Consider the following 25,868-nt stretch of genomic DNA (forward strand, 5'->3'; position numbering starts at 1 on the left):
CCTGATTCAAAAAAGGAACCTCCAACAAAAACAAGAGGCCAAAGAAACCTTCTATCTTCTAATCATCTAGTGACTTTGGGGTAAATAAAGAGTTTAACAACATCTGCTCAACAATTGCTATCCCAGATGTGTTTAGAATGTACCCTCCAAAACTTGATTACAGCTCTGTTTGCCAGACTTACCCAAAGTTCTATAACTATGCTGACTATTATTGTGTTATTTCTCTGTTATTGTATCCCTGTTGGTGGTGCCTCCATACTTAGCAGAACTTGTTAATTCCTCTGAAATTTGTATCGTCAAGCTATTCTTGATAATAGGGCTTCTATTGATTATTTGCTGTTGTTACATCATAAGGGATGCCAAGAATTTAATAATATGTGTTGTTTCAATTTAACTGATAATAGTAACCCCATTCAAAGGGAATCGAATCATCTTAAGGACATTGTAAAAAAGGTACAACAAGATGATGCAGGTTGGGATTTATTAGATTGGTTAACCTCATGGTTACCAAATTCTACATGGATCAAATAGCTGTAAATTGGAGGATATTTACTGATACTTGCCTTATTGTGCTGTGCTTGTTTTTGCCAATGTTTGCCTTGCTTTCTCCCTCCAACTCCCTTGAACAGGAGACAAGTCGTGTCTATTGAAAAGGCCATACAAAACACAAAAGGGGAGTTGTAGGGATTTCAGGTCAGTCAATGTACAGAGGAGCGAAAATCCTTTGAATTGAGCACACTCCTTGGGATGAAAGGCGCTTTGTTTGAATGGCTCAGAGATGCTCTGCAACTCCGCTGTCCTCGAGGCCTGAAGACATTTTCTTGTTATCATAACCTTTGGTAGTAGTGGACTCTGAGAAGCAAGCAAGTTATGTGATCTGCACATGCACAAAACTAACTGAACTGTGTAACCTAGATAACTTTTTATGACCCTGGAATAAGGTGATAAACTGGACTGGCTTTCCCATGGGAGCCGCTTCTTGCTCTTTGCCATACTGTGTGCTTGTCTCTTATTAGCTCTCCCCTTAACCCTCATAACTGGACCCCAGTTAACATTTACTGCCTCCAAATCCATCTCTAGCATCATAGAGCTGGTTCTTACCTCCTTCCTGTGCTTACTGTTTCTTTCTCCAAGTAGGTGCATGTGTGTGCATGTGTGTGCATGTGTACATGTGTGTGTATGTGTGCATGCATGTGCATGCATGTCTTTAGCTCTATGCAGCTTTGTGCAGTGTGGATTTGTTACTCACTGCCACCATCCATGCATGACTGCTCCATCCCCACGCGTCTCGCTGGGGGTGCCTCTGCAGGTGTCTCCTTCCTTCTCAGCACCACCCCAATCTGGCAGCTGCTGACCTGCTCACTTGCTCTGGTTAGTCATTGTGAGTGTGTTCACAGGACACCGTGCAGAACACAAGCTCTCAAGGTTGATGCTTCCACGCAGCTGCATCCTTCAGCATCCACCCAAGCCTCTGACTTGTCCATCATTTGTTCCTTGATGTGATCCACTTGTGTCTCATGATATGGGCACAGCATCCCCACTGAAGGGCTTTGGGCAGTGCTGTGTCTGGAGTGGTAAACAAGACTTCCAGGCTGGTCTGTGAGCGTATGTCCTCACTCTTCTGGGTAAAGGCTTGGAGATGTGGTTATTTGGCAGGTGTGCTTACAATTCCATCAACAGATGTGAGATATCATTTCCCATTCTTTTTAGTAATTGGTATTATCAGTACTCTTAATTTAACCCTTCTCTTCATGGCATAGTGGTATTTCAATGTGATTGTGTGTGTGTGTGTGTGTGTGGTGCTGGGATGAACCCGCAACCTCCCACATGCTGGGCAGGCACTCTTCCACGCTCTGCACCCGTGGCTTCTTGTTGTACTTTTAATTTGCAGTTCCTAATGGTAATAATGGTGAACATATGTTCATGAACTTATTGCTGTCAATATGTTCTCTGTGATAAATATCAGTTCATGTTTTTGCCCATTTTCTAACTGAATTAATTGTATTTTTGCTGTTGAATTTTGAGAGCTCTTTATATATACAAGTTACAAGTCTTTTGCCAGATATATGGTTTGCAAATATTTTCTCCCAGTCCACAGCTGGTTTTTATGCTTTTAACTGAGCAACTACTATTTATTTATTTGTTTGTTTGTTTATTGGTACTAGGGATTGAACCTAAGGGCACTGTACACTACCTAAATCTCAGCCCTTTTTATTTTGAGACAGGGTCTTTTTGAGTTGCCCAGGCTGACCTAGAACTTGCTATCCTCCCACCTCACTCTCCCAGGCTACTGGGATTATAGGCTGCACCACCATGTTAGTCTTTGATTTTAAGTAAGGTCAATTTGTTGATTTTCTTTCCTTTTATGGACCATATTTTTAGTGTCATTTATCTTTCACAACCAGTGATTTTTTTCCTTCAAAGTGATTTTTCTCCCCAGGGATAGTAATGAGGATTTATAACCTTTATTTGTTTGTTTTTGTGTGTCTTGTTTCATTTTTGCTTTGAGGCAGGGTCTCATCATGTTGCCCAGGCTGGCCTGGAACTTGCCTTCCTCCTGCTTCAGCCTCCGGAGTAAGAGATGTTCTAATTCTTCTGCCTGAAGTGATTGTTTCTGGGCTGGTGTTGAAACCATTCTAATTATTTTCCAGAGATGATCAATGTTTCATTGTTAATAGAAACAGTTAGTAGTTTAAAGCATTGGGAGCATAAAATAATAAAAAATAAATAAATAAATAAGAGCTCTTTAGGTAGAGTTGGAAAATGTGCTGGTCCTGAACCAGAATCAGTATAAAAATGTCTGTGTGCTTCTCTGGGCAAAAGGGGCTTCCGCCTTGGGACTTTCTGAGTGGGCAAGATAGGACTTGCATTTTAGAAAGGATCCTTTTGCAGCAAGGTGAAAGATGATTAGGAGTAGTGAGACACAGTCATTTAATGGGCCTATAAAACCAGTGGGCAAGCTTTAATGGGGGAGCGGGCCAGGAGGAGAGAAAGGGAGATGGACCAAGTCAGAAAGCCAGAGACAGGAGGCAGACATGTTAGCCATTCACAAACTTAATGAGCACAAGTGTTCAGGGAGAGGTGACTCAAGAAAACTGGTGTTTTAAGACTTGGCGGCTGCACAAGTCACACAGATGAAAATCATGAAGAACAGGGTTAGGAAATAAAGTTAAAAGAAGTGGTGTATCTTTGACATAAAATATTATGAATATGAATACATAAAATATTATAAATCATTTCTTAATTTCTGCAAAAGCTGCAGTGATAGTAACTATCTCACATCGAAGTAGAAGCACATTCATTTAGATGTGATTGCAGTGGATGTGAAAGATGACCAAGGTGGACCCTCTTCTGCTGTCTGCCTGTGATGTCCTGTGGCACGTGAAGTCGGGGTGATGTGCAGGGAAGCCAGCCTGCCATCATCTGTAACCCTGGGCTGTGTTGTTTTGTCTCACAGAGAACGCTGTCTGCAGCTGTGACATTCCCATGAGCTACAGCTTTAAGCCTTTCTGATGAGTGGTGGGTGGGTGGGCCAAGCGTGAGCACAGGGGCAGAAGGAGAGGAAGTAAACTGAAGCCTGCCTCTGAGTGGCCTTCTTTGGCCAACAGGATCACGTCCTCATGGATTCAACCTCCTTGTGAGACTCACAACCTCAGGCAGGAAGCTGGAGAGAGCACCAAATTCTCCAGCGATTTCTACCAAGTTTCCATGTGAAAATGGTGGTCTAAGAAATGACAGGCAGGCCAATGCCTGAGGACAAGGGCCAGAGTCAGCTCTCCAGGAACCTGCACCCCACGGCGTCTAAAAGGAAGCCGAGAAACACAGTGCGTGCTGGTTGGTCTCAACGCTGGTCTTCTGTCTCATCACTGAGTCATCGTTATTTCTAGCGGATACAACCCATCCCGTATGACTCCCGGTGTCCGGGTTGTGTGAAAGGACTTTCAAGATGTTTAGAGGCAAACAGGTTTGACTGGTAATGGCCAGATATTTTGTTTTTACTTGACAAAATCACCCAGAAATGGTCACTGACTTTACCACAGAATATCATTAACAGCAATTGCTATGATTATAACTTAAGTGATATTTAAAATATACAAAGCACATTTATATGGTTTCTCATGTGTATCAATCAAGATCTCTAGCTGCAGAGATGAAATGTGCAATTTATCTCCCTTAGAAATCCTTGTCAGCTAAATTTAGAATATTTGCTTTTGATACATAGTTGTTTAGATACTGTTTGCCTTGTATTGAAGAACAGGTAGTAAAACGAACTGAAATAGCAATGCATATTGATGTATTTTTTAAATCCAAACTTGTTAATTTTTTCTAATGCTTAGCTAAAGTCATTCACCAGTCATATGGACTTTCTTAAGAAAATTTTAAAGATTTTACACCAAATTAGTCAAATTGATATGAAGTTATTTTAATATTTTGACCAATTTTTTGTATTAATTTAAAATACCAAAATCAATCTTTATCTTTTTAAATGCACCCTCCTTCTCTCTATATCTGTCTTAAATATTCAGTGTTCCAGCTAAGATTTATTGTAGATCTGCACAGGAAGCAATTTCAAGTGGCAAAGGTCAAGGAACATCAGCCCAGGTTGCCACTCAACAAGGCCACATTGGCTTCTTTCCATGACTTTGCCACTACGTGCCTTGGGACTTGCCCCTCACAGCCAAGGCTGAAGCCACTCTGTGAGGAAGACCTTGCCCTGTCCTCTCTGGAGTGAACCTGGAGAAGCTTGCTAGGAACAGACGTCTCCCCTGAGACTGCACCCTCTCCCAGTCCTTGTTAGCGATAATTAGTTAAGGGAATTTTTGAAAAGAAAAGAAAGTTTCTACTCCCTAGAGTGAGGCAGGGAAGGAAGCAGCCAGCCTAATCAGCTCTGGGCCACAGCAAGTTCTTCCTGTCAGCCTGAGTCCTCTGATCTGCCAGTGCCCCTGTGCTGCACAGATACAGGCATCCCTCTCTGGCTCCTGTACTGGGGCCGGGAGGGGGGCTCCTGCAGGCGCCCCAAGGCAGACCAGGTGGCTCAAGTGCCCTGTGCTGGTCCTGCACAGCCTGGTCTTTCCCCTCCTCCTAGATTTCCTAAATAACATCTTTCTCCTATCCTTTCCTGTACGCTGGTCATTCCACTTGGACTCTCAAGTGATTTCCTGAGAAAGAGAAGGAGCTGTGGACATGGTATTTCTGAAGGTGCAATCAAATGTGGTAAGTTAACTATGCTGGGAAGGGAGAAATGTGACCCAGGCCTCTCAACTTCCAGGTGATCTGACTTTTAAAACCTTGGACTTCAGTCTAGTCAATAATAAAATTGATTATGCCAATACTTTACACTCGAGATGTCTGAGCACTTTATTTCCATAGGTTTGATGGAATCTTAGAGATTGTGGTATAAGTTCTGTGAGGAAGATGGAGAGAGATTTTGAGCTCATTAATGGAGTTCTTCCCCCCAAAAATGAATTTAGAAATTAATGGAATCTACTGAACTGGAAAATCTTAACAATTAAAAATACTAATTATAATCCCATCAGAGCATATTAAATAATGAACTCTTAGTGATCATGAATGCTGAGTATTGTTGCGGTGATGCTAAAGTCCATTCGCAGAGAATCTGGGGCTCCTGGGCCTTCCAGTTGCATTATGTCCCCTGAGCAGATCTGAAGTGCCCACACCTGCCTTAATCTTGGGACTTGAGCAATAAATCCCCTGTATAGTTCCTTGCAAGCTAATAGATAATAGTCAATATTGGAGTATTACTTGATTCAGTTTTTAAAAAATCTTGTGAGATTTAAATTACCTGGTCAAGGATCCATAAGTCACAGAGCATGAACCAGTTCATCTTGTTTTTCATAACAATGGAGATCATTTAAATTCCAGAAGTGGTAAACAGCCTCACTACCATCTAATAGGTCACATGGTGGCCCTTGTGAAGAACTTGTCACGCCACTGTGTTTAGAAGTCACTCCTTTAGGCTCAAACAAGGATAGACACTTTCCCATACCATTTAAAATAATAATATTCTTGGCCCACAGAGAAATTGGCCACGGGTTTCTTAAAGCCTAGAAAGACAGAATGCAGATCTTGCAGAGGGAATCTTGGTAAAGGACCACAGAGGAGCAAGGTGGCAGAGTGGGTAGTCTACCTGCCAGAAAAACTGAGTCAGAATGAAAAACTCATGTCAACTAATTAGAACAAATTAAAACATTAAAAAAAAAAAAAAAAAAAAAAACCTCATGAGGACAATCCTAGTCAAATATTCTCAGTTGATTTGTGAACGGAGAAAGAAAAGAACTCAACTTCATTCTGCAGTGTTCCTGATGGTCGTTACTATACATATACACGTCACAGGAACACTCCAGAACAAGGTGGTCACTGTCAGTCAGTCCCCCTGCACCACCTCCTGTGAGTGATGTTCTGACAGACAGCACCCAGTGCACTCTGTATTAACACCATCCGGCAGGCAAATTTTGACCGCATTCCTCATTCTTGTGAGGAAGTGTGGTTTCCTGTCTGCCTCTGTGCCATGCCAGTTACCCTCCTACCTCATGCAACTTACAAGCAGTAAGACTCTTATTATATCTTGGGAACAAACCAAAAGACCGAGTTGCAGTCCCCAACCTGCTAGTTTCCTTCGTGCAGGTCTGGTATAACCCTCTGCTGCCCACCTTGACTTGGAGTGAGGTCACAGGCTGCAGCAGGCTCTGCCTGCCAGGTCTGCATCCTGGCAGCCTGGTTCAGCAGCACGATCAGCACAGCTGAAGGGTGAAACCGCCAGCCTCCTGTTGCGAGTGAGGGAAAAGCCAGGGGGACCATGACTGTACATAATTCATGAGAGGGACACAGTACTAGCCATGCTAACATTTACGTGGCTTGAAATTCACAGTTCTATTTTTCTTTCATATTTTCAAAACATATAGAAACGCACAAAGACTAATAGAAAAAAATGCATATACTCTGCCATTCAGAATCAACATGCTTCCTTCCAGCTACTTTTTAATTTTTTTATTTTTATTTTTATTTGTTTCCTTCAAGCTATTTTTTTAAAGCAAAGCAGTGTAAGTCCCAGGTTTTGATCCAGTTTCCTCTCCAGAGGCATGGCTGCTGTCAATTTGGCATCTGCCCTCGGGTTCCTTCGCACATACCCGTATGTTCCTTCTAAATTATCACATAATGCCATTCTTCTGGATTTCCTATTTACAGGAGTTGAAGGGAAAGCCCTTACTGACACACTGGCCAGACAATGTGTGTTAATTGTCAAATCAAAGGATTCTCTACCCACCTAGATATTGTGAAGCTGCCAATTCACCTGTCACCCCTGTAGAAGCTTGTTGCAGCCTCTGCAGGGATGACCTTGACAATCTTTCAATTTCCAGTAAGTGTCAAAGTTTCAATGAACAAGATCTTACAGCCATCGTGGGAAACACATGCCACATGATTTAATCATGGCAAAGTGTTCTTGGAGCAGTGGATTTGAACCCCATTTTGTGCCCCAATGTACCCAAGAGATACAAAACATTCCTTCTTAATAAAAGTTACAATAAAAGTAACCTAATCACTTTTTACTAACCACTTTGGAAAATACTAAAAAATATTAGTAGTTGGGGCTCTGCCTTTGGTTGACGGAGGTTACACTGTTCACTCACCTAAGACATGAAACTGCTGCCAAGTACCTGAAAGCATAAAGTGTCAGAGAAGCTACAAACCCTTTTTGTTCTCTGGGATCAGGGAAGATACACGAATGGTCAAGGCAGGACTCCTGGGAGTGGAGAATAAAGCATGATAAAGAGGGGCTGTCAGAAGATGGGAGCATCAGTTCCACTAGGTTGGCCCTGGAAATTGCTTTCTTTCCTCCCTGCAGGGAAGCAACCCCAGCTTCAGCAAACACCTCCATGTACGAAGCACAACTGACCACAGAGCTCTGGGGTAGGCTGGGGAGGGGGCCGTGGAGTCTGGTGTGAGCTGTGGGTTACCAGCTTGTCTGATGTAGGCACCAGGGTCCTGCTGCAGCAAGCGGGGTGGGTGGGATAAAATAACAATGAGGCAATACTCTTCTTCCCAAAATTGAATTTGGATCTGATGCCAGTCTTCCCAGGATGACACAGTATTTAGAATGAGATTCCACCCGATGGCAAATCTGGTTCTCTGATCCAGTGACACAAGCCAGTGTTCCTACCCAGGATTACAGATGACTAGGAGAATTTGATGCTTTATAACTAAAAAAAAAAAAAAAAAAAAAAAAAAAGTAGAAAAAATTGGGTGTTTAATTGTAAGATAATCACCTTCTTAAGGTAACTCTTTGCGACCTGACAAATTGAACAGAATGATGCAAAATGTTGGTTTGTGATCATAGAGAGGGGACCCCAAAACTCCCTGCAATGTGCCTTCAGACCAGGACGCGGTGCAGTTTGCGGAGCTCCTGGCCAAGCACCCAGCCCGCTGAGGGCGGTCCCGCGCCGCCCCAGGCCTTGCGTGGTGCGGAGGTCTTTCTCCCAGAAAGTCCGCAGCTCGGTCTTTCTCCCGACAGGCGGCGTGTGGTCGCGGGGGATGGGAGGCAGAACGCAAGTGCTCCTGAGGGCTTCATCCTGGAGGGCTTCATCCTGGTGGGCTTCTCCGACCGCCCGCAGCTGGAGCTGGCGCTCTTCGTGGTGGCGCTGGCCTTCTATCTGCTCACGCTCCTGGGCAACGTGGCCATCGTCCTGCTCTCCGCCCTGGACTCCCGGCTGCACACGCCCATGTACTTCTTCTTGGCTAACCTCTCCTTCCTGGACGTGTGCTTCACCACGGGCTCCGTCCCGCAGATGCTCCACAACCTCCGGGGCCCCGACAAGACCATCAGCTACGTGGGCTGCGCCGTCCAGCTCTTCTTCGTCCTGGCCCTGGGAGGGGTGGAGTGCGTGCTCCTGGCGGTCATGGCCTACGACCGCTACGCCGCGGTCTGCAGGCCTCTGCACTACACGCTCATCATGCACCCGCGCCTCTGCGGGCAGCTGGCCTCCGCGGCCTGGCTGAGCGGCTTCGGCAACTCCCTCATAATGGCACCCCAGACCTTGCTGCTGCCGCGCTGTGGGCACAGGAGGGTGGATCACTTTCTCTGTGAGATGCCGGCGCTCATTGGCATGGCCTGCGTGGACACCACGACCCTGGAGGCGCTGGCCTTTGCCCTGGCCATCTTCATCATCCTGGCCCCGCTCGGGCTCATCCTCACCTCCTACAGCCACATTGCTAGGGCCGTGCTGCGCATCCGGTCGGCGGCCGGGCGGAGGAAGGCCCTCAACACCTGCAGCGCACACCTGGCCGTGGTCTCGCTCTTCTATGGCACCATCATCTACATGTACCTCCAGCCCGCGAACGCCTACTCCCAGGACCAGGGCAAGTTCCTCACTCTGTTCTACACGATCGTCACGCCCAGTGTGAACCCCCTGATCTACACCCTGAGGAACAAGGACGTGAGAGAGGCCGTGAAGAAGGTACTGGGGAAGGGGCGCGCTCCCGTGCAATAGCCCAGACGGGGCGCGGGGTTGTCCTGGACCCCTCCACAGGCCCCTGCGCCTCGCCAGCCGAGGGGTCTGGCGGTATATACGCGGGAGGCACGGAGGGGACTGGAAATGGCCTGGCCAGGTCGAGAGAATGCAGCTTCTCCGGAGTGGACCAACCTCCGTGCCCTCTCGAGTTCTCTAAGTCAAGCGTTCTTCCAGCCGCTGGACTCAGGGTGAGACAGGAACCCCTGTGTGGGAAACACCAGCTGTGCATGTGGTGGCATCACAGTGACTTACCCAAAAGACCCTCAATAAAGACAGAAAGAGCTACAAGTAGTTCAAAAGAAGTACTTGTGCTTTTTCTAGAAAATTATTTAATACTTTGTAGTGCCTTTATAGTGCCAAATGCCTGAATGAGAGTCAAAATAAGTTGGTCAATCATCAAACTTTAGCACCTCCAACATCAGGGATTCGTGGGTCCTGCACTTTGAGTTCCTTATAACTGAGCTCAGTGACATGTATGTTCAACTTTATGAAGCAACAGAACATGAAGAAGAAAATACACACGGCAAGATTGCGACATTCTGCTGTACGCAGGGGGAGAATTTCCCACTACTACCTGTCAACAATGAGAGAAGGTGAAGGGGTCTCTTGCTTGAAACGCTTGAAGATCATTTAGCTTCTACCTTCCCCACAGGCTATCGGGATAGTCTCAATAAAGGCAGGAGGAAGGGAAGTTTGGGGAACCACAGGAATCCTTACCATTGCCTGATCTCTTCATTACAGCTCTGCAATAGCAGATCTCCCAGTGAGAACAAAACTGACTTAAATGGTTCATGTCAGGTGAATAAATGTCCATCCAAGGGACACTCAGACCTGACCTACCATTTGGATGAATCCCATCCCACAACTTGGAAAAACATGTTAAAATTTCTGCAGGTGAATGAGGATGACAGGTTGGAAGTGTGGTCATGGCACCATTGGGAGCTGGACACAGGAGTTAGCTATTTCTCAGGCCCACTTCCTCGAAATTCTAAGAAAGCTCAGTTTAGAGGTCCCAGAAAATGTGCCACAGGCCTTGGAAATTTTCCTCGAAACATCATTGTCAGACACAATGTGCATATTTTCTTGTTTTTGAACATCAACTCTTGTATTTTGTCTAGATAGATTAGATTTTATGTGGATCAGCTAGGATTTGTGGTGAGAATGGGCTTTTGATTTGTCTTGATTATGGAGGGCATTCTGCTGTTTTCCTAAGAGCAGAAACATGAGAATATATTTGACTCTTCCCTGTTTTTCTAATTAGGACAGTATGGTAGGCCATGATGCTTATTAAGGGTCCTTAAGTGCAGCCAGGCTTCAGCATTTGTAGACCCCTGGCTTAGCATTTCCATCGCTCTACCAAAAAGAACTTCACAGTGTGTATCCTACTGGCATACAAATAAAATAGACTATTCCTTTGTAAATAAACCCTTTGAGAACCATTCTCTGGAGACTAATGGTGACCATAATTTTCACTACGTGTGGATACTGTTGAGACACGCATCACTTTCAGGCTGATATCAGGAGTGAGGCAGGTACTCAGGAGGCAGGGTGTGATCTCTGTAGATGCACAATGTTGGGATTCTGAATTCTCTTAAAAACCTTACTTTTCCTCCACAAAGCCCATGTCTCCCCACATTCTTCCTTACACTCTTCAGAACTATTACCAGAGGCTCATGTTACCAGATGTCAGAGCTCACAAGGAGAAGGTCACTGGGTCCTCAAGGACATTTTCACAACCAGCACCACCTTTTACTCGGAGAAGAGTAGTTTACAAAGTTTATCGAGGATGCATTAAGTATATTCTATAAATTGTTATGTCTTCTCTTGGGAATTGCATAGAAGAAATAGTTTGCTTTTATTCTTTATAGATTCGTTCTTTCAATAATCCACAACATCCTTACAGACAATTGTTTGCATAAAGTGATGGAGGTTTGGAAATGATGCACACAGTTGTGGAACTCTTAGCCATGATGTTTAAACTTTCTCCCAGAAAATAACTATCACCCATGTCTCTGTGCAGTGGGGTTTGTACTCACTTTTCTTCTAAATGAGGAGCTGTGAGAGGGTAGCCTCATAACTGCTGCTTGTCAGAGCGTCAGATTGTTATCCATCTTGTCTCAATAGGTGGTGCAAGGAGCCCGAAGACAGCATTCACCTATTTCATATTGTATGGTCAACTTCTTCCTCCTCAGTCAACCCATCAGCAAATGTGTGTTTGCTGGCCACTGCTGGGTGACAGCCGTTATTCTAGGTGCTGGAGCAGAATATACAAATACACACTCACAAGACAAATCATCACTGCTTTGAGCTTGTGTTCCCATGAAGAGGAAGAAAATTGACTTTACAGCAATATCCACGCAGGTGTTCTGAGCATGACAGAAGGGTCATGGGGCGGGAGGCATCTGGGAAGGCCCCAGGAAGTGGGTCCAACAGAGACCCGAGGGAGACAGGGACCCAGCAGTGCAGAAGCTCCAGCCCAGGGAGGACCAACCACATGTTCAGGTTGGGGTGCGGTCGTGGGGGGAAACAGGAGGAATGGAAGGTGGGCCTGAGCAACTAGGGGGTGTTCAGGGGCGGGGGTCATCCTGGAGGAAAGAGAAGACAGTGTTTCTGGGAAGGGAAGAGTGGTCACCTGTACAAAACACGGCTAACAGGCCAAGTGGTCATAGGGTCTGTGGTGTGGGCCACGTCCATCCTACAGGAAGAGCACTGGCTGAGTTCTCCTCGCAGTGAGCGTGAGAGGGGCTTCTGCAGTGATCCATGACTGGACAGACATTTGGGGGCAAGTATGTCTACTTCTCATGTGGAAATACTGTTAACTGTGAGAGATTGATTACAATACCACACTCTTCTCTGTGTTCATGCCATTTGCAATGTGACTTCGAAGCTTCTGCCATCAACATGTGAAGTCTATTTCCCAAGGATGCTTTGGTGCTGTGATTTGCTTTGACCACAGAATATGGTGGAGGCTCTGCGCCCCCTGATTTTGCCTTGGGAATATGCTCAGGGTAGCTAGCTGGAGGTCAGATGCTGGGTGGAGCCAGGGGTCCCAGTCTTCTCTACTGAGGCTCTAGCTAAGGTCAGTAAAATTACTGTGTCAAATGCACTGTCCATGGACACAGGAAGGAGACCTGAGGAGTGGAGTCACCCACTAACCCTGGACTTAAAAGCAAAAATGATTGCCTTCTCAAGCTCCAGGAATTTTGTGATTATTTCTTGTATACTATTACTCTGGAAATAAATAACTAATTCAACTTCATGGACCCTTTTACAGGGTCATCATATTTTGGATGCCAGATCTCATAAGGACATTACAACAAAGTAAAACTAGAGATCAATCTCTCACAAGCATTCATATAAATATCCCAGACACTTATCAACAATGTAGTGTATGGAAAATGTAGCATATTACATATTACATGTAACATATTACAACTACCAGAGATTTGTCATAGGAGTGGTATAGCATTTGGAAAATTCATCAGTGTAAATTTTTTTTTTTAATTTTAGAGACAAATCTATATAGGTTTAGGCAAAAAATTTAATAAGTTCAACCTCCATTCATTTTGTTTTTAATCGTAGCAAACTGGGGATAGAATAGAACTCCCTTAAGCTAGTAGAGTACCTATAGGAAGCCTGCAGCAAACATCATACACAGTGGAAACGTAATGAGATGAAGAGGCTCACTGTCACCACTTTCTTTCAGCAGTACACTGATGTTACTGGCTCATGTGATAAGACAAGAAAAATAAAATACAGAATAAAGTACATAGGAGATGGAAAGAAGCACAGTTGTCATTTTTTGTTAATGACATGATTCTGTAGGTTGAAAATGCTAAAGATCTTTTAGATAAACTGTTTGAATATTAAAGGAGTTTTTTAAGGTCACCGGAAGAAAGATATTCCTGAATCTTAAAGAATCAATTGCATTTATACCACCAACAGACATAGCAAAATGAATCATTAAGATAATTTTACCACGACTTCGTGACCATAAAAATGGCAGATTTTTCTACTGGAGGTTTTTTTGAAAGGCAGCCTCAAAAGAACACTTTCATCTTTGTAACAAAATAATTCCTTTTTGTTAATTGCAGCATCAGGAAATTAAGTGAATCACTCCTAACTTTGATTTTTGCAAGGAAATTCCATTGTTACCTTTGATTGTTTAAGGTGCTTCTCACATCAAGTTATCTTACTATTTATTGCTCTAAAATTTTCAGTCTATGGAAAACTCTGTGATTTTAGTAGAATTCGGTTCTCCCCACAGCGCCCTTATTCCTCTGAACGTGAGCCATCATCCCCAGTCTTTTTGGCTATGTTAGAATTTCTCTTTCAGCCACATAACTAGATCCTCATCAACAGAATGAAATAAAAGTGCAGCTACTTTATGCAGTATTGGTGAAGACGATGAGCACAAACACAAAATCATCATCATAATCATTATGGCTGTTGTTGTCACTATTATTATTATCAAACTCTGCAGATTCTTTTTCCAGACACTTACTAGCTTTACTACTTCCGAAACTTTTACAATAAGTTTCATTTAAGTTTCCTGTCTGACACATGAATTCTTTTCATTTAAATCATGGTTAAGGAAGGCCACATTTGGAGCGTCTTCTTCCTGTGACTGACCCCACCATTGTGCCTACTCTCAATTTCAGAGGCAAGCCCTGTTATTAGTTGGGAGTCTTAAAATATTACACATTACTCTCGCTGGGCTGAGTCAATTACTTTTCCTATTTTACCTGGTGCCCTTCCATTTTTTTCCATAGGGATCAGCCTTTGCCCCCTGGAGATTACCCAGTTGAAGCACCTAATAAACATCCCTTATTTTTTTTCACTCTGTAATCCCACATAGGTATAAAATATGTAAAATTGTGTTTAGAGAATTTTAGTTCTTATTCTGTAATTAAGATCCTGCTATTTATTTTTTCTTCTGTTTCTTACTCAACTATATCACAGGCCAGTAGTTAGTTAATTATAAATTTGTCAGTTTCCTATTGAGAAAGTAAGTTTTCCTCCATCTTCAGCTGCTGCAAACATTGCTACAATAAAGATTCCTGTTTTTCTTTTTGTGCCTGTTTTTTGTTTCACAGGATGGGGTTCTGTTAAGGCATTGCTAGGTTGATGGACCTGAGGGTTTCCTGTTTATTCCTGGACAGCTGTGATCCCTGGTGCCCTCCCAGACTGGGGTGTAGTCTTTCTCTCAGCAGCAGCAGGACAGGAGTGATGTCACCTGTAAGCAAAAATAACCAAAACGGGAGCGGACACTCAAGGGATCAGCAAGTTTCTTTACTAAGTGTCAGAATCGCACATTTTCAGGGAAGAAAATGGCAACTGGTTACAAGAGGGGTCTGTGTTTTATAGGTCTTAATGAGAGTTAATCATAGCAGAGTGTTTAGTGTGACTTAACCTTTGGAGATAGAGGATCCACCAGTTGGGCAGTCAGGAAGCTAGTTGTGCAGGTTAAAAATCTAACCCAGGACTGCCTTCCCACCCATGAGGAACCTCCGCGCTGCGGCTCACCATCTACCAAGTGTGGTAGCCTCCATCTTGGGTCACTGCAGCTGCCTCCACATCCCCCTCCACAGTGTAGCCTCCATCTTGGGCCACTGGACAGGGCCTGGAGACAGCCACCCATCACAGCACTTCCCACAGAGTGCCATGTCTCCAAATAGCCTGCCCACCACCACTGCACAGCCCACCCTTGCTGCCCCATCTCTGAAAACAGTCACCTCCCATCTTGGGACAGCCCCACTGCCATCTTGGGTTACCTCCACTGCACCACCACCATCTTTTTTGGGGGAGGCCTCCCTCTTAGGACACCGGATGGAGACTAGAAGCCCACTATCAAGATACCATGTCCAACTATGGGCATGGCCGCTTCCATCTAAGGATAACACCCAGGACCTGAAAGAACATCACTAAGGTCCCTGCAGGCTTGGTTGCATCATAGTTATCCCTGGTAGGTGTGCTAATATCCACCATCTTGCTGCAGAGGCAGGAGAGATTCTTGCAAGGGGTTGGTAGGTTAGAAGAGGGTATGTGGGCATCTTGATCCCAGCTTGTCTGGCCAACAAGCCTGGCACCCACCAGGATCCCAGAGACAACTAGGGCAGCACTTGCTGGTACTCGACATCAGCCTAGTTGATGACTCCCACTCCAATACAGCATTCACCCATCACCTGGTCCCGCCTGTTTGTCAATCAGCAGGGCCCTCTGGCTGCTCAATCCTCAGTCCCCCAATCACCCCCTAGCCACAACCTGACCCAGCACTTGCAGCTATGTGGCTGGTCCACAGCTCTCAATGTCTGGTCCTGATCTGCACAATACAGAAGAGATTCCATGACAAGCACACAGGTGCCAGTGCTCAGTCCTCAGGACCTCTGGGAAGAGAGGTTCCTGACTGGGAATTCAGAAGGGTGAGGCAAGATAAATGCAATTGAGAGACTAAATTAGAGAGACCAGGAATTGTGGGGTCCACAAGTGAGGTTAGTGGCTAAGGCCAGGCTACTGCATCACATGAGTGAACCCAAAGGAGAGTCCTGGGGTGCAGCCTTCCAGTGGGACTGGCAACTACTATACCCTGCCTCCAGAGTCCCGCCTCCAAGTCTATCCTCCCACCCTAGTAACTGTCACTACCTTGAGAGTGGAGCTGCCAGCGAACTCCAGACAACCCCCCCATCAGATGAGAGGGAAGGCAGAGAAGATGTTGAACTCCAGCAGAAGCAATTGTCCGATTTCCCTTCAAGACTCTTTTTAGTCCCCTGATTTTTTTTTCCTTTTTTTGTTTCCACTCGCACATCCACAACAACTTTGAAAACAAGTCCTTTTCATGCATCAGGTTACTGAGGACTGGGAGGTTTGAATACTATTCAGTTTTATTGTATATTCATTTATTCTTTACATGCTTTTATCTTTTTCTTTTCTTTCCTTTTTCTACTCACTCTTTTTCCTTTTATTGATCTGTTTCCTTAGAGTCTTTTTCTCTCTTTTGTCCTGCTAACACCAACTTCTTTTGATTCCTCTTTCACTCTTTCTTTGAAATAGATCTGTATTCTCACCTCCAACTTCATTAACATCACATCCTACACCCCTCCCCCATTCTCTTTGTCCACCATTATAAATTGTGGATCTTATTACAGACCTACTGTTTATGTTGTAGATAATGATCAAACTCATCATCTCTGTTTATTGAGACAAAACCTGTAAATGTCTTAATAGGAGCTATTTGGTTTAAGGTCACTTTTGGTTGCACTGGATGCTCTTAATATTGATCTCCTTAAAGGTGAGGAATTGGAAACCATCAGGGACACTATAAATCTACAGGACAAAACTGTAATGCCTCAGATCTGCACTGTTAGAGGGGAAGACACATAAATAACATGAAGGAAAAAAAAAGGGAAGAAAGCACCCTAAAGAAACTAAGATGTCATATTAATAGAATCCATTAATAGCACCATAGAAGAAATGTCAGAAAAGGAGTTCAGAATATACATAATTAAAATGATCTGTGAAGCAAAGGATGAGATAAAAGAGCAAATGTAGGCAATGAATGATCACTCCAATAAACAGTTAAAAGAGCAACTGCAGGAAGCAAAAGACTAGGTAAACAGAGCTTCTGAAAAAAACAAAAACAAAAACAGAAATCCTTGAAATGAAGGAAACAATAAACCAAATAAAAAACTCAGTAGGAAACATCACCAACAGACTAGATCACTTGAAAGACAGAACCTCAGATAATGAAGATAAAATATTTAATCTTGAAAATAAAGTTGACCACACAGAAAAGATGGTAAGAAATCATGAACAGAACTTCTAAGAACTATGGGATATCATGAAAAGACCAAATTTAAGAATTATTGGAATTGAGGAAGGCACAGAGATACAAACCAAAGGAGTGAACAATCTATTCAGTGAAATAATATCAGAAAATTTCCCAAACCTGAAGAATGAAATGGAAAATTAAGAGGCTTATAGGACGCCAAATGTACAAAATTACAACAGATCATTATAATGTACAAGGAACATTATAATGAAAGTCCCCAGCATACAATATAAAGAGAAACTTAAAGGACATGAGAGAAAAGCATCAGATTACAGATAGGGGGAAACCAATATGGATATCAGCAGATTTCTCAGCCCAGACCCTAAAAGGTCTGGAACAATATACACCATGCTCGGAAAGAATATGGATGCCAACCAAGAATCTTGTATCTAGCAAAACTAAGCTTCAGATTTGATGATGAAATAAAATCCTTCTATGATAAATGAGATAAAAAAATTTACAAATAGAAAGCCTATACTTCATAACATTCTCAGCAAAACATTCCATGAGGAGGAAAAGAAAAACAGCAATGAAAATCAGCAAAGGGAGGAACTGCACTAAAGGAGAAGCCAGTTGAAGGAGAAACCAAGTCAAGTTAAAAACCAAAAATAAGCCAGAATGACCTGGAATACCAATCACATCTCAATAACAACCCTGAATGTTAATGTCCTAAACTCATCAATCAAAAGACCTAGACTGGCAGATTGGATTTTAAAAAAGGACTCAACAATATGCTGCCTTCTAGAGACTCACCTCATAGAAAAAGACACCCACAGACTGAAGGTGAAAGGATGGGAAAAAACCTACCACACACACAGACTCGGTAAAAAAGTGGTGGTTTAAATCCTCATATCAGATAAATTGGACTTCAAGTCAAAGTTAGTCAGAAGGGATAAAGAAGGACCTTTAATACTGCTTAAGGGAAGCATAAAGCAACAAAACATAACAATCAAAAAATGGAGTATCTATATTTATCAAACAAATCCTTCTTAATTTCAGGAATCAGATAGACCACAATAATACTGGGTGACTTTAACACACCTATGTCACCACTGGATCTTCCAAACAAAAACTGAACAAAGAAACAATAGAACTCAATAATGCAGCCAATAATTTAGACTTAACAGACATATAGAGAATATTCCATCCTTCAACAAGCCAATACACTTTTTTCTCAGCAGCACATGGATCTTTCTCTAAAACAGACCATAGGTTGTGCCACAAAGTTACTCTTAGCAAATACCAAAAAATAGGGATACAACCTTACATTCTATCAGATCAAAATGGAATAAAATTAGAAATCAATACTAAAATTTAAAAAAAGAAGCTCCTCCAACACCTGGAGACTAAATAATATGCTACTGAATGATGCATGGATAGCATCAGACATCAGAGAGGAAGTAAAAGATTCTTAGAGATAAATGAGAACACCAATACAGCATATCAAAATCTCTGGGACACTATGAAAGTAGTACTTAGGGGAAACTTCATTGCATTGAGCTCATTCAGTAAAAGAATAAAAAAGTCAACAAATAAATGACCTAACATTACATCTCAAAGTCCTAGAAAGAGAACAGATCAACACCAAAAGTAGGAAAAGACAGGAAATAATTAAAATCAGAACTGAAATCAATGAAATTCTAACAAAGGAAATAATTAAAAAATTGGACAAAACATAAAGTTGATTTTTTGAAAAAATAAACAAAATTGATAAATCCTTAGCCACACTAATGAAGAGGAGAGAAAAAACTCAAATTACCAAAATTTGTGATGAAAAAGGAAATATCAGGATGGACACTATTGAAACACAAAACATAATTAGAAACTGTTTTGAAAATCTATACTCCAACAAAATAGAAAATCTCAAACACACCAACAAGTTTCTAGAGACATATGATCCTCCCAAACTGCATCAGAAGGACATACACAATTTAAACATATCAATTTTAAGCAGTGGAATAGAAGAAGCCATCAAAAACCTACTAACCAAGAAAAGCCTGGTGTAAAGGTTAATAGGGGTCCAGCTATAAGGGTTAAGGGGAGAGCTAATAAAGAGGCAAGCACACAGGATGGCAAAAAGCAAGCAGTGGGCCTTGTGGGAAAGCCAGTCCAGTTTATCACCCATTCCAGAGTCACATCAAGTTACCTAGGTCACACAGTACAGTTGGCTTTGTGCATGTGCAGATCACAAAACTTGCTTGCTTCTCAGAGTCCACAACTACCAAAGGTTATTATAACAAGATCATGTCTCCAGGCCTCGAGGACAGAGGAGCTGCAGAGCATCTCTAAGCCATTCAAACAGCGGGTCTTCTATGTCCTGAGGAGTTTGCTCGACTGGAAGGACTTCCACACCTCTGTACATTGACTGGCCTGAAATCCCTACAGCCTGGGACCAGGCAGATTCTCAGTCAAGTTCTGCAAGACCTTCAAAGAAGAACCAATACTAATACTTCTCAAAGTATTCCATGAAATAGAAAAGGAGGGAGCCCTTCCAAACTCATTCTATGAAGCTAGTATCACCCTAGCTTCCCAGACAAAGACACATCAAGCAAAGAAAACTTTGGACCAATATCCCTGATGAATATAGATGCAAAAGAATTTAACAGATTTCTGGCAAATCACATATGAAGACATATTAAAAAGATAGTGCACCATGATCAAGTGGGGTTCATTCCAGGGATTCAAGGTTGGTTCAACATACAGAAATCAATAAATGTGGTTCATCACATCAATAGACTTAGAGTTAAGAATCATATGATCATTTCAATAGATGCAGAAAAACCATTTGATAAAATTCAGCACCCCTTCATGCTCAAAACACTAGAAGAAATAGGGATAGTGGGAACATACCTCAACATTGCAAATGCTATCTATGCTAACCCACAGTCAACATCGTTCTTACTGGAGAAGAATTGAAAGCATTCCCTCTAAAAACTGAAACAAGACAGGGATGCCCTCTCTCACCACTTCTATTCAATACAGTCCTTGAAACTCTAGCCAGAGCAATCTGAGAGATCAAAGAAACTAAAGGGGTAGGAATAGGAGAAGAAGAACTCAAATTATTGCTATTTTATAATGACACGATTCTATATTTAGAGGATCCAAAAAAATTCCACCAGAAAACTTCTAGAACTAATAAATGAATTCAGCAAATCAGGAGGATATAAAATCAACACTCATAACTCTAATGCATTTCCATACATAAGTAATGAGTCCTCTGGAAAAAAAATTAGGAAAACTACCCCATTCACAATAGCCTCAAAAAAAAAAAAAAATACTTGGGAATCAAACAAAAGAGGTTATAAAAAACCTCTACATTGAAAACTATAGGACACTTAAGAAAGAAATTGAAGAAGACCTTAGAAGATGGAAAGATCTCCCATGTTCTTGGATAGGCAGAATTAACACTGTCAAAACGGCCATACTACCAAAAGCATTATACAGATTTAATGCAATTCCTATTAAAATCCCAATGATGTTCCTCATAGAAATAGAGAAAACAATCATGAAATTAATTTAGAAAAATAAGAGACCCAGAATAGCCAAAGCAATCCTGAGCAGGAAGAGTGAAGCAGGAGGTATCACAATATCAGGTCTTAAACTATACTACAGAGCAATAGTAACAAAAACAGCATGGTATTGGCACCAAAATAGATAGGTAGACCAATGGTACAGGATAGAAGACACAGACAAACCCACATAAATAGTTTTCTCATACTAGACAAAGGTGCTAAAAATATACAATGAAGAAAATATAACCTCTTCAACAAATGGTGCTGGGAAAACTAGAAATTCATATGCAGCAAAAGGAAATTTCCTTTTCCCTGCACAAAACTCAATTCCAAATGGATCAAGAACCTAGGAATCAGACCAGAGACCCTGCACCAAACAGAAGACTCGAATCGTCATCGTGTTGGCTCAGGATGTGACTTCTTTAACAAGACTCTGAAAGGGCAAGAAATAAAATCAAGAATCAATAAATGGGATGGATTCAAATTAAAAAGCTGTTTCTAAGCATAGGAATGAATCAGTAATGTGAAGTGAGAGCCTATGGAGTGGGAGAAAATCTTTACCACACCCATTTCAGATAGAGCATGAATCTCCAGAATTTATAAAGAACTCAAAAAACTTGATACCAAATGTACAAATAACCCAATCAATAAATGGGCTAAGGAACTGAACAGATGCTTCACAGAAGAGATATAATTGATCAATAAGCATATGAAAAAATGTTCATCATCTCTCCTAATTAGAGAAATGCAAATCAAAACTACCCTAAGATTTCATCTCACTCTAATTAGAATGGTAATTATCAAGAATACAAGAAACAATAGGCGTTGAAGAGGATGTGGGACAAAAGACACACTCATACATTGCTGGTGGGGCTGCAAATTGGTGCAACCACTCTCAAAAGCAGTATGGAGATTCCTCAGAAAACTTGGAATGGAACCACCCAGATATCCCATTCCTTGGTTTATACCCAAAGGATTTAAAATCAGCATACTACAGTGACGCAGTCACATCAATGTTTATAGCAGCTTGATTCACAGTAGCTAGATTGTGACACCAACCCATGTTATATATATACAATGGAATATTACTCAGCCTTAAAAAAGAATGAAATTATGGCATTTGCAGTAAATGGATGAGATTGGAGAATATTATGCTATGTGAGAATAGCCGATTCCAAAAAACCAAAGGCCAATTGTTTTCTCTGATATGTGGATGCTGTTCCATAATGGCAGTGGTGGGAGCAAGACAAGCATGGAGGAACCTTGGACTGGTCAAAGAGGAGTGAGGGGAGGGGAGGTGGCAGTGGGGAGAGAAAGATGGTGGAATGAGACAGACGTCATTCCCTGTGTACATGTAGGAGTACACCAGTGGAGTGACTCTACATGGTGTACAACCATAGAAATAAAAGTCACATCCATTTGTGTACAATGAATGGAAATGCATCCTGTCGTCACGTATAAAATATTCACTAAATAGAACACATTTTTAAAAAGTTAAAAGTATCTAATTCAGATGAACAGTCGTAAAGCCTGAAGCCCACTGTTCCGGGAGAAAAGCCAGAGCCCAGGGCCTGTGGTTTGCCTAGCCCTCCTCCCTCCCGGTCACCTGTCCTCCTCTGTACCTGGGCTGTCGTTCCCCTTTTCTTTGGGGATGTTATTTTCTATACCCTTCATCACCTTCCTTTTATCTTACACTGAGAATCGACTTCTCATCATTGCTTCGGTAGATTTCCCTGAATATTTGGAAATTTAAAATCTTCTTGTGTAGATTAGCTATTCGGAGTTGTATATTCACAGTATTTGATAGTTTTCTATCCCGTGATTTACAGTTTATTCTGGGGCTTTGTGAAAATTCCCTTGGAATAGTACATACAGACCCTTTTCATAATATATCTCTCTCACATCTACTCATCTAAAATGTTGATAGGAAACTGCATGTTAGAAAATATAAAAATAGATCCTGAGTAGAAAACACTACACAAAACAAAAATCAAGTTTTAACTTACAAAGACATCTAGGAAACGGCATTGAAGGCAGTGAGAGCTCCACTAAGCTCAGAAAGAGAAATACGTGAAAAAAAACTGATTGGCTATTTGGTAAGTAAATCTGCTTTATGTAAGCCAAGGTAATAAAGTATTTCTGAGCCTGGTGATGTGGAGCATGCCTTTAATCCCAGTGGCGTGGGAGGCTGAGGTAGGAGGATCTCAAGTTCAAAGCCAGCCTCAGCAAGGACGAGGCGCTAAGCAACTCAGTGTGACCCTGTCTCTAAGTAAAATACAAAACAGGGCAGGGGATGTGACTCAGAGGTCGAGTGCCCCGAGTTCAATCCCTGGTACCCCCTCCCCCAAGAAAGCAAAACCAAAATATTTCTATCTAAATTCAGTGGATGTCTACTTTATATAAATATTTACATAAATATTGATCTCAGAATTTCAGAAAACAGGCAATTTTCTTTTATTACAAAAGGAAATGAACTCCACCTTGGCACAAAATTCACATTTTAATGAAGCATTTCAGCCTTTTTGCCATTCCCTTTTGACCTGGAAAAAGTGGAGGAGGCAGGTGGTCTCCAGAGGACAGAGGCAAAGTGGGAGGGGGCCGTCCCTCCCAGTGGACCTCAGGGTCAGTTGCGGGGTGCCCGGCCCTGCTCCTCCGGAGCCCAGCCACCCAGCCAGCAGCTCGCTCCCTTCCTTCCCTCAGTTTGCAGAGCTGGTGGGAGAGGCCGGGAGATCCCTGAGTCCCTGAGTGGTCCAGAGGCGCTCTGGGGGCCTGTCCTGCTCCCCTCTGTGGCTCCTCTGCGGAGATTCCTCCTGAGCCACAGCTCAGTTTGCCATTGAAGAGGAAGGAGGGGAAATCCAAGAAACGTCGTCCTTTGGTTTCACCATCTATCAGCTTGTGAAGAGCTGGTTGAATCTGCAAGATTCTAATTGGACCTATTTGATTTCAAAGCTTTTGGACAAACAGACACAAACCACCCCATCTCTAAGGCCTTATGTGGAGGAATGTTGAGCACTTCCCTGAAAAATATTACATAAAACACACCAAGTGGGGGAGAAAAAGTATGAATATTTGGGTTTATTGAAAAAATTTCTTTCCCTATTTGGGATTGAACTGGGGGTGCTCTTCCATGGAGTTACACCCCCAGACCTTTTGTTTTGTTTCATTTTATTTTACTTATTTTTTATTAGAGCATTATAGTTACACATAGTAGTTGGGTTCATTTTGACAGAAGCATATATGCATGGGGTCTGATTTCAATCCCGTCCCACTCTCCTCCCTCCCACACCCTCTTTCCTCCCTCTGCTGATCTTCCTCCTGCTCTTTGTGTTTGATTAGCTCTTTCTACTCATGCAAACAGGTGCACTCCCCATGGTACATTCAGGTATGCACAGGGCGTGACTTCATGAATCCATTCTGCCTCTCTCCCCTTCCCTGGCCCGCCTTCCCCCTCCATCTCCTGCTCCTCTGTCTTGATGGTATTGATCCTTCCCTCTTTCTTCTCTTGTTTCTCTCTACCTTGCACATAGGAGAGAAAACATTTGGCCCTTTACTTTCTGAGTCTGACGAATTTCACTCACCACGATGCTTTCCATTTCCACTGATTTACCAGTAAATGCCATAATTTCATTCTTCTTTATGCCCCTGTTGGGGGCTGTGCCATGCGGCCAGCGTTAGAACGGCGCCTGATCACATCAGCAGTGAGGAGATTAATTGACATAAGCACACTCAGGTGATTTATCGTCCACGCACACAATGCATGTGCATGTGTTCTCCGAGCACTCCTAATTGTGCCTGCTCGACATCTAGCTTCTTGCCTAACTTTGCATAAGAGGCGTGGCCCTACTCTCCGCCTCCTGGAGGTAATATAAGCGGGCAGAAGGTGGGGCGGGACAGTAAGGAGCAGCAGCAAGCAGAGAAAAGTGGCAAGAAGAAAGAGAAGCAGCGAGTAGGGGCAGCGGCAAGCAGAGAGAAGCAGTGCACCTTTAGCACATACTCCTAGCACGCACCTTTAGTTCACAGGATGCACCTTTAAGAAGAAGCTACAAAAGCCTAAGAAGGAATAGATCTCTGATAAGCGTAGAAGCCTTTCTTTCTCTATCTTTCTCTCAGTCTCTCTCCCCTCAAAGATTCTTTCTTATGCAAAGTCTCTGTCTCTCTGTCTCTCTGTCTCTCTGTCTCTCTCTCTCTCTCTCTCTCTCCCCCTAAGCCTTTCTTCCTCTATAGCCCAGGGAATAAGTGAATAAGCAAGAAAGCAGCCCACTAAAGAGAAAGATAATAGAAGTAGCTCAGTTTCCAGTCCACCACCCATAAAGATCTGCGCAAATTGTTGCTACAGGCGGTGACAAATATCCGCAGATTTGGTACCGCAAAGAGCCAGCGACATGCCCCCAGTCCTTTTTATTTTATTTTGAGACATGCGTGAGTGCTGAGTTGCCCAGGCTGGTCCCAAGTGTGCAATCCTTGAGCCTCAGCCTCCCTGGTTGCTTGAATCACAGGTGAGGCCACCACAGGGCCTGAGCACTTACCTCATGCTGAGGGAAGCTCTGGCTCTCAGCCTCTCAGCCTGCCCATCGACCTGCCGCTTGGCATACATCTGCTGTCTCCAGGAGAAACCAGCACTAGGAGCAGCACAGTCTTGGGTTCTGACCTTCTGCCTGCTCTGATAGCAGCTGGCAAAAAGAATCTCTCTGAACCTCTAAATTCAGACTTCTGCCTGCAATTTCTACAAATAATAAAAATGTTGACAGACTTTCCTGTAAATTGAAGCCAAATTGCAATGTTGTATGAAAAAATCACTCCTATTTTTATCCTTATACTCCAGTAGGAAAATAGAAGTTCAATGTAGCATTTAAAAACTTTGCACACATTCATAGGAGTGATAATTTGAGAAAATTTAACAAGAAGTTTTATGTTGAAGGGTAATGAAAACCTCCAGGCACAGAATTTGACTGGCATCACCCCTGGGTAATTAGCCCCTGTGTGGGGACTCAGTGGCAGGTC

At 42.8% G+C, this 25,868-nt stretch overlaps 1 protein-coding gene across 1 annotated transcript; it reads left to right on the top strand.

The window, feature by feature from the left end:
• Positions 1-8,381: 8,381 nt before the first annotated feature.
• Positions 8,382-9,670, top strand: LOC306665817 (putative olfactory receptor 2W6; the record flags this gene model as incomplete). Its single annotated transcript, XM_079147416.1, has 1 exon — positions 8,382-9,670. The coding sequence occupies one exon, from the start codon at positions 8,382-8,384 to the stop codon at positions 9,504-9,506; it is 1,125 nt and encodes a 374-aa protein (XP_079003542.1). The 3' UTR covers positions 9,507-9,670.
• Positions 9,671-25,868: the final 16,198 nt, after the last annotated feature.

This window comes from Sciurus vulgaris (assembly GCF_902686455.1).
Source record: "Sciurus vulgaris genome assembly, chromosome: 7".
Lineage (NCBI taxonomy): Eukaryota > Metazoa > Chordata > Mammalia > Rodentia > Sciuridae > Sciurus > Sciurus vulgaris.